This window comes from Salmo salar, chromosome ssa20 (assembly GCF_905237065.1).
Source record: "Salmo salar chromosome ssa20, Ssal_v3.1, whole genome shotgun sequence".
NCBI classification, from domain to species: domain Eukaryota; kingdom Metazoa; phylum Chordata; class Actinopteri; order Salmoniformes; family Salmonidae; genus Salmo; species Salmo salar.
The window spans coordinates 7,897,273-7,914,791 of record NC_059461.1 but is presented as its reverse complement, the minus strand read 5'-3'; the positions used below and the strand labels follow the sequence as shown (position 1 = coordinate 7,914,791).

At 40.9% G+C, this 17,519-nt stretch overlaps 1 protein-coding gene across 3 annotated transcripts in view; it reads right to left on the bottom strand.

The window, feature by feature from the left end:
• Window positions 1–17,519, bottom strand: part of LOC106580171 (glutamate receptor ionotropic, delta-2) — a 605,308-nt gene that overhangs the window by 113,664 nt on the left and 474,125 nt on the right. For all 3 annotated transcript variants that reach the window (XR_001322822.2, XM_045704300.1, XM_014160933.2), the window contains exon 11: window positions 12,506–12,818. Coding sequence is in view for 2 of the 3 variants with exons in the window: in XM_045704300.1 (XP_045560256.1) it covers window positions 12,506–12,818 (313 nt within the window). In the remaining variant the exon portion in view is untranslated. The remainder of the gene's footprint in view (window positions 1–12,505; window positions 12,819–17,519) is intronic.

Genomic DNA, 17,519 nt, shown 5'->3' with positions numbered 1-17,519 from the left:
AGGCGGACTGGTCCTGGCCCTGTGTGTCAGCGATAAGGGGAGAGGCCAGGAGGAAAGCAGCATGTCTCTCTCTGTACAGTAAGGGTCCCCACAATGAGGCTCCTCAAAGCTGTTTATAAAAGTCCTTCCACAGCGGCAATCTTCCGGACAAAGGCGAGGGAAAGGAGGGGATGATGACAGAGTGTTGTGGGCCTTATAGATTCCAGACATGGCGAGGGAGAGTGATGGTGTTGCTGCCTGGAGGAGAAGGATGAAAGGGAGGAAGTGGAGGAGGTGTTGGGAATTGCATATGAAAGGGCATGATGGTGGCCTATGGCCCTGAGTCTGGGTGTTCAGTCCACGGATGGATGGGGCTGACGTCTGGGGTTGGGGGTTTTAGAGCAGAGCCTGAGTTCTCTAGTTCCACTGCAGGGTGAGTGAACACAGCGATTTGTACAGTACTGTAACTGTGTGTGTGTGTGTGTGCGTGCTGCATTGTTTTCAAATGAAAGGGAAATTGGTTGTTGTGGTGTGTATATATCCAAACATTCCTGTGGGTGCTCGTGATGCCGGTAGGTCTGTTTGCGTAGGTGAAGGTGTGTGTGAAGCTGTCAGCATGGCGCTCTCGCTGCAGCCATCTCTTAATTAGAACACACTCGGCGGGACGCCACCTAAACCTAACTCCTAACTCTAATCCTAAATTTAACCCTTAACCCCTTACCCTAACCCTAGACATAATCCCTAAAATGTAAATAGTCTTTGTCCTCATGGGGATGTGGGAAATGTCCCCACGAGGGAGAATTCCTCTTGTGAATGTGCATGAATGTGCTGCTGGACCTCAGTCATGGGACCAAATGGAGGAAGGAGACTTCGATATGACTCAGTATTTCTGCTGGTTAATTGGAGCTGGTCTGAAAGAGAGATTAGACCTCAGGGGCGCTGCTAATCTGTTTCGTTTTACTTCAAAAATCTGTACTAAACAAAAGACTCCAAAATAACTTGGGTATGAAAGGCGTTCTGTAGCTCTGAGAGATCACTTTTAAACAACTAAAGCCGGATACAGCTGACACAGGCATATTCCCCATTCTGAATAGTCCCAAAAGATAGAGTAGGTTATTTAGATGCACTGTAGATCTGATACAGTGGGATAGGTGCAAGCAAAATGGTGGAATTTCCACCTAGACTATTAAAGCGCAAGGTGGAGCTATTACCGTATTGCAGGGATCCCCAATAAGGTTCAAGGACCAAGTTCGGCCAATGTGGGATTTTATTTGGAACCCCATGTTTCCTGTGAAAAAATGTTTTATGGTATAATGTTTTACATTTTTGTTGTTGGACATAAAAGACTGTAAAATCCCCAGGAAATCAGCTGAAAGCGATTTTAATTTAGGAAATATGTTCTTGTATTCCCATGCACAATGAATAGGCATATCTGATAATATCCCAATGTAATAAAGGTTTGATATTATTCTGTTTTTGTCAAATACTGTCTGTTTGGGATTCTAGTGGTACATTTTCAGTGTACAAATGATTTATAACTATGTTGCGGCCCCCTGACCATCCGCTCATGGACAAATCAGCCTATGGCTGAATGTAATTGGGGACCCCTGCCCTATTGACTAGTGCCTTCAGAAAGTAATCACACCCCTTGACGTTTTCCACATTCTGTTGTGTTACAGCCTGAATTTAAAATGGATTAAATTGAGATGTTGTGTCACTGGCCTACACACAATATCCCATCATGTCAAAGTGGATTTATGTTTTTCAAATATATATATATATATATATATATATATATATTTAATAAACAATGAAAAGCTGAAACGGCTTCAGTCAATAAGTATTCAACCCTAAATAAGTTCAGGAGTAAAAATGTGTTTTACATAAAAAGTCACATGGACTCAGCAGTGAATTTCAAACACAGATTCAACCACAAAGACCAGGGAAGTTTTCCAAAGCTTCGCAAAGCTTTCAGTATGGTGAAGTTATTAATTACACTTTGGATGGTGTATCAATACACCCTGTCATTGGAAAACCTCCCTGGTCTTTGTGGTTTAATCTGTGTTTGAAATGCACTGCTCGACTGAGGGACCTTACAGATAATTGTATGTGTGGAGTACAGAGATGAGTCAATACTTTGTAGAGTCACCCTTTGCAGCAATTACAGCTGCAAGTATCTTGGGGTATGTCTCTATAAGCACATCTAGTCACTGGGATTGTTGCCCATTCTTCAAGGCAAAACTGCTCCAGCTCCTTCAAGTTGGATGGGTTCCGCTGGTGTACAGCAATCTTTAAATCAAACCACAGATTTTCAATTGGATTGAGGTCTGGGCTTTGACTAGGCCATTCCAAATGATTTAAATGTTTTCCTTTAAACCACCTGAGTGTTGCTTTAGCAGTATGCTTAGGGTCACTGTCCTGCTTGAAGGTGAACCGCCATCCCAGTCTAAAATCTCTGGAAGACAGAAACAAGTTTCCCTCAAGAATTTCCCTGTATTTAGCGCCATCCATCATTGCTTCAATTTTGACCAGTTTCCTAGTCCCTTACGATGGAAAAACATCCCAACAGCATGATACTGCCACCACCATGCTTCACTGTGGGGATGGTGTTCTCGGGGTGATGAGAGGTGTTGTGTATGTGCCAGACATAGGGTTTTCCTTAATGGCCAAAAAGCTACATTTTAGTCTCATCTGACCAGAGTACCTTCTTCCATATGTTTGGGGAGTCTCCCACATGCCTTTTGGCGAACACCAAATGTGTTTGCTTATTTCTTTCTTTAAGCAATGGCTTTTTTCTGGCCACTCTTCCATAAAGCCCAGCTCTGTGGAGTGTACGGCTCAAAGTGGTCCTATGGACAGATACTCCAATCTCCGCTGTGGAGCTTTGCATCTCCTTCAGGGTTATCTTTGGTCTCTTTGTTGCCTCTGATTAACGCCCTCCTTGCCTGGTCCGTGAGTTTTGGTGGGAGGCCCTCTTTTGGCAGGTTTGTTGTGGTGCCATATTCTTTCCATTTTTTTAATAATGGATTTAATGGTGCTCCATTGGATGTTCAAAGTTTCAGATATTTTTTTATAACCCAACCCTGATCTGTACTTCTCCACAACTTTGTCCCTGACCTGTTTGAAGAGCTCCTTGGTCTTCATGGTGCTGCTTGCTTGGTGGTGCCCCTTGCTTAGTGGTTTTGCAGACTTTGGGGCCTTTCAGAACAGGTGTGTATACTGAGATCATGTGACGCCTAGATGGCACACAGGTGGACTTAATTTAACTAATTATGTGACTTCTGAAGGTAATTGGTTGCACCAGCTCTTATTATGGGCTTCATAGCAAAGGGGGTGAATACATATGCACACACCATTTTCCATTTTTTATTTTGTCTAATTTTTTTTAAACAAGTAATTTTTTTCACTTCACCAATTTGTTATATTTTGTGTCTGTCCATTACATGAAATCCAAATAAAAATCTATTTAAATTACAGGTTGTAATGCAACAAAATAGGAAAAACGCCAAGGGGGATGAATACTTTTGCAAGGCACTGTACTACCCTACCCCATTCAAAGGGACTCTTTTGTCTTGCCCATTCACCCTCTGAATGGCACCCACACAAGCAATTGTTGCAAGGGTTGAAAATACTGTTTTTACCTGTCTCACCTACAGCTGTGGCGGTCATGAAATTTTGTTAGCCCGGTGATTGTCAAACAAATAACTGCCGGTCTCACGGTAATCGAACGTCAATTAACATTACATCTCCTGGCAAGCCACTGACGCATTTCAAAAAGGCTAATAAATCCATGTAATATAGCCTACACTATCACAATAAATCCATGATTTATTTTAGACAGGTCTAGAGTAACATGATATGAAGTAAAATGTTGTCTATTTCAGAAGAACAGAATAGCATACCCTGAGTTGTCCTTATGTTAGGCCCTGATCTGGCTATGCCGTAAGGCTGTGGGCTACACTAGTTCCTTTAGCAGACAAGATTTGCTTAGAATTCCGTGCCATTATTTTAGATTATTTCATAATATGAAGAATACAATTGAACACATAGCTGAATAAAATAGAAATGATATTTTCTCCAAACGATTTGAGAGAGTGCGCATACGCCGCTATTCTGCGTTGAGCATTTAACAAAAAGCAGGTCCTTCTATATGCTAATTTGTTATGTAACTTTAGTTAAATGAAGGTTAAATAAAAGTTGTGATACAAAATCGGTTTGGATTTTTGTAACATTCTAAGGCTGCATGATGCAACTCAAATTAAGATTTGAAAAAAAGTTGCATGAGCTCTGTTTTCTCACGCAATTGCATAGCCGATAGAAATGTTGCGCAACATGAGCTCATGGGCTTCTCATGAAGTACTTGATTTTCGAATAAATTTGCATTGATGTCAGTGTGATTAGAGGGACAATAGAGTGCCTAGTACCAGGCAGTTAGCAAGTTTGGTAGGCTACTAATTGTCACGCCTGGTCCCGCTCTCCCTCTCTGGCGCTTGAGTTGATAATTAAGTGTTCACTCACTGTACCTGCTTCTCGTCTCTACCAGCGTCGATCCTTACACTAATGACCATCAGCAGCATCAGAGTTTGGAGAAGCCTAATTACGTAACTAAACAGTCACATGGAATTTGACTGCTGTCCTGACCCGTGACCACCGGTCTGGCACTAATACAGTCACCGTAACAGCCCTATACTCCCCTTCATTTACACTGATTGAAGTGGATCATAGCTTTCACCTGGTGAGTTTGTCATGGAAAGAGCAGGTGTCCTTAATGTTTTGTACTCTCGGTGTGTTATCTCTATTGGATGACAAAGAGCCAAAGCTGGTGCTGCATCGTCATGTTTGATCAGTCATCTATGTCTGGGTGATTCTACCCCAGCAGTGAAAAATATTTTTTTCTTCTGTCAATTCTCACATAGAAACTTAATTGGGAGGAAGAATGTTTTAAATACTTTTTACATTTGTATCACAAACCATTTTTGATACATTTTACATTTGTATCACAAATCATGATGAAAGTGGCCCTTTCAGGCCCTTTTCAGACCTATACATGCCTCCTGTAAGAACCTACGATCCATGAACGCACACGATACAGACATCTTGGTGTCATTATAGTCCTTATAGTGCGCTCTAACATATGGAGTATGTCTACATTCAGAAATACAATGTTTCACATTCATTTATTCAACATTAAAACAATTACTAATGAGTATCTCAAAGCGACCCTTTTTGAATTTGCTGATGTTTAGACATGTTGTTTGGAACAATACTCTTCAAACGCATCACATTTCCAGAGTGATATGAACCATTATATCATAGATATTAAAATCAGTAGATAGTGGTAGCGTTGACGTTTTCCTATGGAAAACTCCCGATGGCGCAGGAAGTATTTTAAGTTGAAGCATGCCATATTGCTAAATGGGGCTGAATGGCACCCAAAAAAATCGCTAAGGATCATGGTGAAAGTAGCCGTAACTAGCAAAGGATCAGGGTCAATGTAGTCGCTTTCATCCTGCCTGAGAGTCAACCAGGAGCCTCCTCGTAGCCTGCCGGCCCATGAATGGTCTGTCAGCACGTGGTCCTGTGTGAAGACAAATGTAGTAGTCAGAATGGATCACTATTTGATTAAATATCTCGATTTGTAGCGAACTTTAAAATAATTCACAGTGTGGATCGAACTTCATCATAATAAACTAATTTTAGAGACCAAAACAATCGTCAACATTTTTTTTTTTGCTTGGCTGTTCTGCCGATCGTAATTTACATAGGCTTTCTAGGGCAGACCAGGGCTTTTGGCACCGCTAGGTTGTTACGCAGTAACCGACCATCAGAGCTCATGACTTCACACTCCAGACTGGACATTGAGGGCCTGCATTTTATACTTACAAATCAGTTGCGGTCGGTGATGTTTAAGATGAGGGAGGACAATTATTTTTTTGTATGAGCTTGGCCTTATTTCTATTACAGCATATTGGTTGACTGTCATTCATATTCTATTCACCCAGCTCAATGTAACATGGATAGGTTTAGGCTACTACATGATACTAGAATTTTCTCTATACCCATCATGAGGTTGCTACAACCTAGCCTATGATTGAACGTTTAAAACGTAGGTGCACAGGTCGAGAGAAACATTTGAGTAATTAAGGTGACAGACTGTGACACATTCAATACCGCCTTGCACACTCTTGCTTGCATCTAGCTGATCTAGGGTTTAATCATTAGTCAAACAGTTCCGACCCATTCTGTTTGCTTCCGTTTAAGAAATGTTTTTCAACAGAATCGGCAGAATGAATATATGCCTGATCAATGTTCCCTCTAGCTGCGCGCAGAAGAAATATTAGCCCTCGCAGAGAAGCAGGAGATTGAATTTCGCTCAACTTTCTAGAGTTTTCCCCATTAGTTAACACTATCAATTCCCTATACTGTGGGAAATGTGATCGAATCAACGCAATACTAGCCACTTTCAATGCAACATACCGAAACAAAACAAACTATGCAAGACTTACTATCCAAAACTAATCATGCAAGATATTCTGTTATAGACAGAGCGCATCGGAGTATGATTCTATTGCATTGACAGGCACGACGCACGCCTGTACTCTACACAGACTGGTGTGCCATAACCAATCAGAGTTGCAGTAGGCCTACATGCAAATAGACTATTGCCATATATGGGTTTGTGCCATTCACTTTGAACTGGACTGTTTTACAGCATGAGTGGTCACGATTATTATGTGTTTGTTTTGAGATCAAAGCGAGATTTGCATATAGCCACATATGTTCATTTGTTCATATTCTTTGCTAGTTAGTAAGTTATTTGCCCAGATATCAGTGGAGGGAAGTAGTTAAGTAAAAATACTTTAAAGTACTATATATCTGTACTTTACTTTACTATTCATAATTTGGACAACTTTTACTGCACTACATTCCTAAAGAAAATAATGTACTTTCTACTCCATACATTTTCCTTGACACCCAGAAGTACTCGTTACATTTTGAAGCAGGACAGGAAACTGGTCCAATTCACACACTTATCAAGTGAAAATTCATGGTCATCCCTACTGCATCTGATCTGGCGGAATCACTAAACACAAATGCTTTGTTTGTAAATTATGTCTGAGTGTTGGCTATCCGTAAGTAAACATAATAAAATAAAACCGTGCCATCTGGTTTGCCTAATTTAAGGAATTTAAAAGTATTTATACTTTAACTTTTGATACTTAAGTATACAGTGCATTCAGAAAGTATTCAAACCCCTTGACTTTTTCCACATTTTGTTACATTACAGCCTTATTCTAAAATTGATTAAATAATTTTTCCCCTCATCAATCTACACACAATATCCCATAATAACAAAGCAAATAGAAATGTTTGCAAATGTATTAAAAGTAAATATCATATTTACATAACAAAATGTGGAAAAAGTTAAGGGGTCTGAATACTTTCCGAATGCACTGTGTGTTATCAATTATATTTAATTTTGAAACTTAAGTATATTTAAAAGCAAATACTTTTACTCAAGTAGTATTTTACTGGGTGACTTTCACTTTTACTTGAGTTCCTACAAGGGCACAAAACGTGTACATTTCTAGCCATCTTTGAAAAGCGAGTCAGGAAAAGGGCTTTGTTCTGTCTTAAAGGAGAAGTGTTGTATTTTGAGACATGCTTGAATAAGCTTAGTAGCCAATAGGCAGAGGGTAGGATAATTTGCTGGATTCTCTGTAATAATTGTCACAGCTGCTCCTGCTACGCCCTCTGATGTTCATACGGTGTCTTGACCTGCAGTTACTCCCTCTGTACACTCTCTCGCTCTCTCTCCCTCTCTTTGTGATTGTGTGTTTGGAGACAGGTGTGCTGAAGTCAGAGCAGATCCCTACCAGCTGCAACTCGTTCCATAATCAAGACCTCTACAAATACTCAGTCCTGCCACTTCCACTCTGCCAGATCGTAATCTCTGCTCAGTCAGTTCATGATTCTAGCCATTTATTAGTACTCAAGATCCTGGTACTCTGCTGTGCCTGTTTCCCTGCCTGACACCGTTTATCCTCTTATTGCAGTTACTGCTCTGTCTCTGGCTCCTGTCTCCTGTTCCACATCTCACCACCCAACTACCTTGCTCTGGATTTTACTCACTACCACTACTTTGGATTCCCCTCAGGACTTGTTTACCCTGTTCTACTCAGCCAACTCTAACCTCAGTCTCCACATCTGTTTTTTCTGCAACTCATCCGAGCTTTCCCGGATCTGCACTCCATATCTCTCTGTGCAACAATAAACATTTTGGTTCATTCATCCCTGTTTCCTCATCTGAGTCTGCTCATTTGGGTTCTCCTGTGTCGCTCCGCATAACAATACTAGTATGGGACTAAGTGGTTTCTTGCATCAAACAACAGTACAACATGTTCAGTCACAACCTGGTCTGAAGGACAAGTGGATAAACAGGTTAATGTCAATCCCAGCATGCTTTTTTTTCAAAGGTTTGAACACCACACATGGGCTGCTACTGTAGGCTGAATGATGGAAATAGCGGTTCTATGTTAAAATGTTATGCGATGCATATTCTCAATCGTTTTTTTTATGGTAGGCCAGTCTGGTAGGACTACATTATGATCAAATAGCCACAGTAGCCTACATGGCCACTGTTTAAACAGTCAATTAAAACACGTACAGCTTCAGTGTTCACAGTAAACACGTGCCGGAAGTAGCACAAAATTTTCACAACATTCAAGTTTGTGCTCAGCAAAAAAAAATGTTTTGGAGGGAACGTTGCCCCTGATCACACGCAAACACAGTTCACTTTCATAGCAGCCACATACAAGCATGATCATTTTGCTCATTGTATAATTATTTCTCTCATCTTCACCTAGCATCCCTCTCTGTTTGAGCCGGGTGTTTGAGTAGTCTAAACTAGCTAGCTGCATTCGCTAGCTAAGTGAAAGTGATTATTATTATTATTTTTTTATATATTTTTTTTTTTAAGAAATGGATATTGTTCAAAACTGTTCAACTATTGTCTTTCTCTCTATTTGAGTCAACTACTCACCACATTTTATTAACTGCAATGCTAGCTAGCTGTAGATTTTGCTTTCAGTTCTAGATTCATTCTCTGATCCTTTGATTGGGTGGACAACATCTCAGTTCATGCTGCAAGAGCTCTGATAGGTTGGAGGATGTCCTCGGGAAGTTGTCATAATTACTGCGTAAGTCTATGGAAGAGGGTGAGAGCCATGAGCATCATAGGTTTTGTATTGAAGTCCATGTAACCAGAGGAGGACATAAACTAGCTGTCCTCCAGCTACACCATGGTGCAACCCTACAGAGTGCTGTTGAGGCTACTGTAGACCTTTATTGTGAAACAGTGTGTTTAAATCAATGATTTGGTAACGTGAATATATTTAGTATAGTTTTTTCTAAAAAGGATAATTCTTTTAATGTTTCACATTTAAAAAAAATTAAATTCACTGAGGAGGATGGTCCTCCTTTACCACCTCTGTGGAGCCTCCACTGATTGGCATTAAATCTCATTAACCAATCACATTCCTCCTTTAGGATTGCACATTCAGCAAATCACCAGCAGAGGGAGTTCCCATTGAATACATTTAACATTCAGTGTGTTGATGGTGCTCATAAAATTAATCAGAACTTCAGAATCAGCAGAGAGCCCACTCTTGAAATTTGATGTACTTGTAGAGTATATTGTTCCCAACAATGTCTTAAAATAAAATAAAAAAGGGTCGTTTTGAGATATCCATATTAATATTTGTAATGTTCATGTGAAACATTGTCTACATTCTGAAATACATACTCCATATGTTAGTGCACACTAAAAGGACTATAATGACACCAATATGTTGTCGGTATCATGTACGGTTCACAGATAATAGAGTCTTACAGGAGGCATGTATACTCCTCCCATAGGGAGGTCAGAGACCTGGCCGGGTGGTGCCAGAATAACAACCTAACCCTCAACGTAACCAAGACGAAGGAGATGATTGTGGACTACAGGAAAAGGAGGACCGAGCACGCCCCCCCTTTCTCATCGACGGGGCTGTAGTGGAGCAGGTTGAGAGCCTCAAGTTCCTTGGTGTCCACATCACCAACAAACTAGAATGGTCCAAACACACCAAGACAGTCGTGAAGAGGGCACGACAAAGCCTATTCCCCCTCAGGAAACTAAAAAGATTTGGCATGGGTTCTACAGCTGCAACATCGAGAGCATCCTGACTGGTTTCATCACTGCCTGGTACGGCAACTGCTCGGCCTCGGACCGCAAGGCACTTCAGAGGGTAGTGTGTACGGCCCAGTACATCACTGGGGCTAAGCTGCCTGCCATCCAGGACCTCTACACCAGGCGGTGTCAGAGGATGGCCTTAGAAATTGTCAATGACCCCAGCCACCCCAGTCATAGACTGTTCTCTCTACTACTGCATGGCAAGCAGTACCGGAGTGCCAAGTCTAGGACAAAAGGCTTCTCAGCAGTTTTTACCCCCAAGCCATAAGACTCCTGAACAGGTAATCAAATGGCTATCCAGACTATTTGCATTGTGTGCCCTCCCCATCCCCTCTTTTACGCTGCTGCTACTCTCTGTTTATCATATATGCATAGTCACTTTAACTATACATTCATGTACATACTACCTCAATTGGCCCGACCAGCCAGTGCTCCCGCACATTGGCTAACCGGGCTATCTGGATTGTGTCCCGCCATCCACCACCCGCCAACCCCTCTTTTACGCTACTGCTACTCTCTGTTCATCATATATGCATAGTCACTTTAACCATATCTACATGTACATACTACCTCAATCAGCCCGACTAACCAGTGCCTGTATACATGTATATAGCCTCGCTACTGTTATAGCCTCGCTACTGTATATAGCCTCGCTACTGTTATTTTTCAATGTCTTTTTTACTGTGGTTTTTATTTCTTTACTTACCTATTGTTTACCTAATACCTTTTTTGCACTGTTGGTTAGAGCCTGTAAGTAAGAATTTCACTGTAAGGGTTACACCTGTTGTATTCGGCGCATGTGACAAACTTTGATTTGATACTGTAGGTCTAAAAAGGTAAAAAGCATGTCAAAAATCCTTTCTCTCAATTAAGTTTATATGAGAGAATTGCCAGAACAATCTGAGATACTTAAAATATTTTTCGCTCCTGCTGACGTGGAATCGCCAATCTTCAGACTCTATCTGGGATGTTGTGTACTGAGGTCCTCCAAATCAATTCACCCCCGAGGACAATGCCTGAGTCCCAAATGGCACCCTATTCCCTATATACTGCACACATTTTGACCAGAGCCCTATGAGGCCTGGTCAAAAGTAGTGCACTAAATACTGTATATAGGGAATAGGGTGTTATTTGGGATGCACTCGATGTGTCAGAATACTGAAGAGGTTTGGGACAGAGTATTTCAATAACAGTATGCCTTCCAGCATGGTGTGTGTGTGTGTGTGTTTGTGTAATTCTGTGTGTGTTTATCTTTGTGTCTGTGTGTGTCTATGGCTGCGTTTATACAGGCAGTCCATTTATGATATTTTTTTCCACTAGTTGGTCTTTTGACCAATCACATCAGATCTTTTCACATCAAATCTTGATCTGATCTGATTTGTCAATACGGAAAAAAATATCAGAGTTGTACTGCTTGTGTAAACGCAGCCTATGTGTGTATTTACGCATGAACTGTTCAAGAGCCTTGGGATGTTGATGTCTATTCAACGTATAATCAGCCACAATTGACCAAGGCGTCAAAGGCTCTCCTGAATCAAGCTCTTGTAGTTTGCCTCGTTGTTGATACTGAGGTGAGAATTGGTTTACTAATAATTTGATAATGACTAGATGACTAAAGTGTAATTACAACTAAAAGAAGATCGATTGTGAATAAAAGGGAACAATTAGCATTTATCATTATCATCATTACCGACATAAGTAAAATGTAGATTGAGAATTTGCTTGTTTTGCTGTGAGCTCATCGGTGGCTCATTCAAAATAAAATATTCCCCCAAACGCTAAAATCATTCCCAGAATTTGCATAATTAATGTGGCCCAAAATGTACTACTCTGAGTCCTTGAGCATAATAAGAAATACTAATGGTACTCTGAAAAAAAAAACTCACACACATCTCTCTTAGTCAATGCCATTATTGCTCTCCGCTTTTTCTTTGCTTTCTTCCATTCTCCTATTTTCCCTAAGCTCCCCCCCCCACCCTCTTTTCCTCAAATCCAGAGAAATGGATATCAGCCTGACCTTTGAAAGAACGCTGAAAGACAACCATCACCATGTTTTTGTCTCTCGTTCCCTTGTTCCCTCTACACATCCAACACTTCTCTCTCTCTTCTCCCACCTATTTCACTTTCTCTCTCTTTCTCTTCAACATAAACCCATCCCCTTGCAATACTCACAATTTTTTTTAACAACAATGAAACTATTTAAAACAGGGATAGTAAAGGGTAGATAATACACACCAGGTGATGAAAATACATTTCTAAAGAAAACAAAAAGTATACCAACAAAATATAACTCACCCTGCTGGACGAATGATCCGTAGACAAACCACATGGAGTTGTAGAGGGTGGTGGAGGAGACGGAGCCCATGGGCAGGCGCGGCGGGTTGAGCCAGTTGAGCAGGTAGACCAGTATGCCCACCAGTAGCACCGTGCCCGCGATGCATGCCCATAGCGACAGGTCAAAGGGCGCCAGGCAGGCGAACATGTCCACGGTGCGTTCAGCCTTCCTGAGCAGCACGCCCACCGAGTAGTCCATGTAGCGCGTGGTAAAGTCCACCACACTCTCCCGCTCTGGTGTGATGGTGAGAGCCGAGAGACCCATGTCAGCACGCTGGAAAACAAACACACGCATGGACACACACGCAAATGCACGCACACACAAACACAGATTCATTAATGCCAAGATGCAAGGTGTATAGAATTCAAGAAAATGAGGGGATTCTGTGAACACACACATCAGAAATCACTGCATCCAATTGGTTCTGTGGTAAGGCGGAGGGGTATGAGAAATTAAACTTTGCTTGGAGTTCTGTTTTTAGACATTCATTTAATTCATGCATACATCAATAGAATCACATCTGCTTTCTGCCATGGCTATTCTGTCACTGCTGATGATCACAGTCCTCCTCTCCTTTCTTTTGTCAAAACAGGCACATATCGACTCCACACTCGCTATCTGACACACTTAATAGTCACACACTTCACAGACGAGATAGATAGGGGAAAAGACAATGCCATGTTAATTACCTAGATATTGCATCAGTAAATTGAGGGATTGCCATTTTCTGTGTGACCGTCTATTTTATTGATGCGAAGCAGAGGTTATGGAGATTAATATGGCTGTGAGTCATAGTGTGAGCATAGGAGTTCAGTCATCTCCAAGGAAATTGTTTTTAGGAAGAAACCGGAGGATGAGGGTACCTCGATAGGTCATTAACCCGCTAAGCCAATCAGAGAGTCTGAATTAGAAAGCACATGTTGGTCCACTGAAAACTGTGTTGTTCAAACCTGTCAAGGTCCTACTATAACTGATAACCTCACGGTGTGTGTGTGTGTGTGTGTGTGTGTTTATGCGGGCCAGGGTCAGCTATAAACCCACTAAGGCAAATTTAATTTCCTCCCACATGTTGTGTCTCATTATTATAAGACGCTGTGGGCAAATACCATATACACTGAGTGTACAAAACATAAGGAACACCGCCTCTTTCCATTATATAGACTAACCAGGTGAATCCAGGTGAAAGATATGATCCCTTATTGATGTCACTTGTTAAATCCACTTCAATCAGTGTAGATGAAGGGGAGGAGACAGGTTAAAATAGGACTTTTAAGCCTTGAGACAATTGAGACTTTGATTAGGTATGCCTGCCATTCAGAGGGTGAATGGGCAAGACAAAATAGTTAAGTGCCTTGGAACGGGGTATGGTAGTATGTGCCAGATGCACCATTTTGACTGTGTCAAGAACTGCAACGCTGCTGGGGTTTTCACGCTCAACAGTTTCCCGTGTGTATCAAGAATGGTCCACTACCCAAAGGACATCCAGCCAACTTGACACAATCGTGTGACGCGTTGGAGTCAACATGGGCCGACACATGAGGCTGTTCTGAGGGCAAAAGGTTCTGAGGGCAAAAGGAGGTGCAACTCAATATTAGGAAGGTTTTTCCTATATAGTGCACTACTTTTGACCAGGGACCATAGGACTCTGGTCAAATCTAAGATTTGGTCAAAAATAGAGCACTAAATAGGGAATTGGGTGCCACCTGGGACACACCCTATGACTAACATAAGAACAGAGTACTACTTCCCCTTCGCTCTGCTTTTATTCAATATCAGGGGTGAAATAGCTCCTACCGACTGACATCAAGTGTATGACACACAAACTGTGTGAGAATATGAATGACTCCACATCTAAATGGTGCCGACTAGTTTCAGTGTGGGTTATTCCGAACCGAACTAGCACTGTTGTAGACATCTGGAATGCATCCCAAGTTGCAACCTATTCTCTTAATAGTAGACTTCTTTAAATGAAAGGTAGTGCAGGATAAAGGGAATTGGGTGCCATTTGGAATGCCCTCCTGGTTATAGCTCCAGAACTAGCACTAGCAAATTAGTTTAAAGAGGAAAAAACTAGATATAGTTCCCACATGGGGTAAGAAGAGCTGATGTTATTTTACACACACACACACACACACACACACACACACACACAATTACCGTAATTTCCGGACTATTGAGCGCACCTGAATATAAGCCGCACCCACTGAATTAAAAAAATAATAATATTATTTTGAACATACATAAGCCGCACATGTCTATAAGCCGCAGGTGTTTACCGGTACATTGAAACAAATGAACTTTACACAGGCTTTAATGAAACACGGCTTGTAACAAAAATAAATAGGCTTTAACGAAACACGGCTTGTAACAAAAAAATCAAAAATTAGCAGTAAGCTTTAGTTGTCTTTTTGCACTGAGTCAATTCCTCACGCTGCTGTTTCCAACGTCTTATCATCGACTCATTATGACCAAGCTCCCGTGCAGCAGCTCTATTTCCTTTTCCAACAGCCAGATCAATCGCCTTCAACTTGAAAGCTGCATCATATGCATTTCTCCGTGTCTTTGCCATGATGAGGGTGACAAAATGACTACCGTAATCAGAATGATGGGAAGGTTGAGAGCGCTCGATTTAATCTAAACAGTAAACAAAAAAAGTTGTTTGACCTTAACCCGTTCGGCAATTTCATTGGTCTAATGAAAGCTTCATGCCGCCAAAAAACTGAGCAATTTATTGTATTTATTGAAAGAGGGAAAAATCCATATATTAGCCGCGTCATTGTTTAAGCCGCCATGTTCAAAGCGTGGGAAAAAAGTTGTGGCTTATAGTCCGGAAATTACGGTAATCACTGTTGATTTAATTAGCTAATTTCACGGTCTGGTAAGGAAACAACATGCTTAAACAGGCAGAAATGGTCATTTACTGTACGCAGCACATGAAAAATATGAGGATCCAAGTGTGTTCCCAGCATGCTTTTGGGGTGTGGGGCGACACGAGTGAGTGTGTTGGGGGTGGAAGAACCAACACCCTGGCTATGTCCCAATGATCTCTTCTTCCTCCCAAAATTTGCACTTGTTAACTTCCCTTCACTGATTTGAAGGAAATGACCGGTGTAAGAAATATGGTGGAAACTCTCACTAGCCCAAGCCTCCATCAATCCAATGCTTTTATTTATGTGGGAAGTAGTGAACGAGTGCACACTTCAGGTGAAAAAAGATATTATTGGGATGCACTCCCACTCCCATTGGTCACTCAGTGTGCACTAATAGGAAAGCTTGACTGGAGATCAGTTGATCTTTGACCTTACAGCTGTGTTTAAGCCATTGAACTGTTTCTTGAACAGATCTAAATGTGTTGTAAGACGCATTCTTAATGAACTTGATCCACTTAAAAAAAGAGTTACTACAATCATCATCAGTTAACCTGGAAATTTTCATGAAAGACGGATTGGAACTTAAACCTCTTATAGACTAAACAACAACATTCAATAGACAGTTCACCAAAAACTACAAAATTACCTAATGGTCTCCTTAACCTGTAAGCTGTCTATGGACAGAGTCAGATTTGATCCGCAAAACCAATAACACGCTAAGGAAACCAATATGCAATTTTGTAATTTGAGTGAACGATCACTTTAAAATGATTGAAAATCCTATTGTAGTGTTTCATTGTAATGCAACATCAGTGGGAGGTTAATGTGAATTGTCTGTTTATGGCTTTAAGGACTCTTCATGACATGTCAATATTGTATGTCAATAATGTTTACGATGTACGGTAGGTAACCAGCAGATAGTGGTCTATACAGTGTGTGTGTGTGTGTGTGTGTGTGTGTGTGTGTTTACAGGCAGACATGTTTAAATTCCCACTGCACTGTCATTGTATTCAGGCCATTGTGCACAGGACGAGCATGGGCATTCTGTGTGCTTTGGAACATACAAGGTCAAGGGAAAAACACTTTTCATAGGAAGCATTCAGAAACATCAAAGAAGAGCATATGCAAAAAAAAGTATTATTCTGGAAAAACCATTCCTGATAAGAAATAATATCACACAAACGAAATAACTATTGTAAAATATACTGTGTTTGTAAAATGTATATAATATGTATGAACTGGAAGTGGAAGCCTAGGTGTTGTTGTCCATTAGTTCACTCCAATTAGGGGAGGGGTTGTTAGGGTCCGGGGAAGATAATAAAGGAAAATATACAGTACCAGTCAAAAGTTTGGACACACCTACTCAATACATTTTTTAAATGTATTTTTTACTATTTTGTACACTGTAGAATAATAGTGAAGACATCACAACTATGAAATAACACATATGGAATCATGTAGTAACCAAAAAAGTGTTAAACAAATCTAAATATATTTTTTATTTGAGATTCTTCAAAGTACTGTAGCCACCCTTTGCCTTGATGACGTCTTCGCACACTCTTGGCATTCTCTCAACCAGCTTCATGAAATAGTCACCTGGAATGCATTTCAATTAAAACCTGTTAGGGCTAGGGGGCAGTATTTGCACAGCCGGATAAAAAAACGTACCCGATTTAATCTGGTTACTACTCCTGCCCAGTAACTAGAATATGCATATAATTGTTTGATTTGGATAGAAAACACCCTAAAGTTTATTAAACTGTTTGAATGGTGTCTGTGAGTATAACAGAACTCATATGGCAGTCAAAACCCTGAGACAAATCCTGACAGGAAACTGAAATCTGATGTGTGGATATCACTTCAAACATTTGCCATTGAAACACACAGGGGCTTGCAATTCATTTAGCACTTCCTATGGCTTCCACTAGATGTCCCCATTCTTTACAAAGTGGTTTGAGCCTCCTACCATCAAAATTGACTGAAAGAGAGGATGTTTACCTTGGTCACAGGGGATGGGCCATTACCATTGTGACGTCGGCGCCCATGGGTACTCTCCCTTTTCGAAACGTTTTGAAAGACAATGCAACCGTCCCAATGGAATATT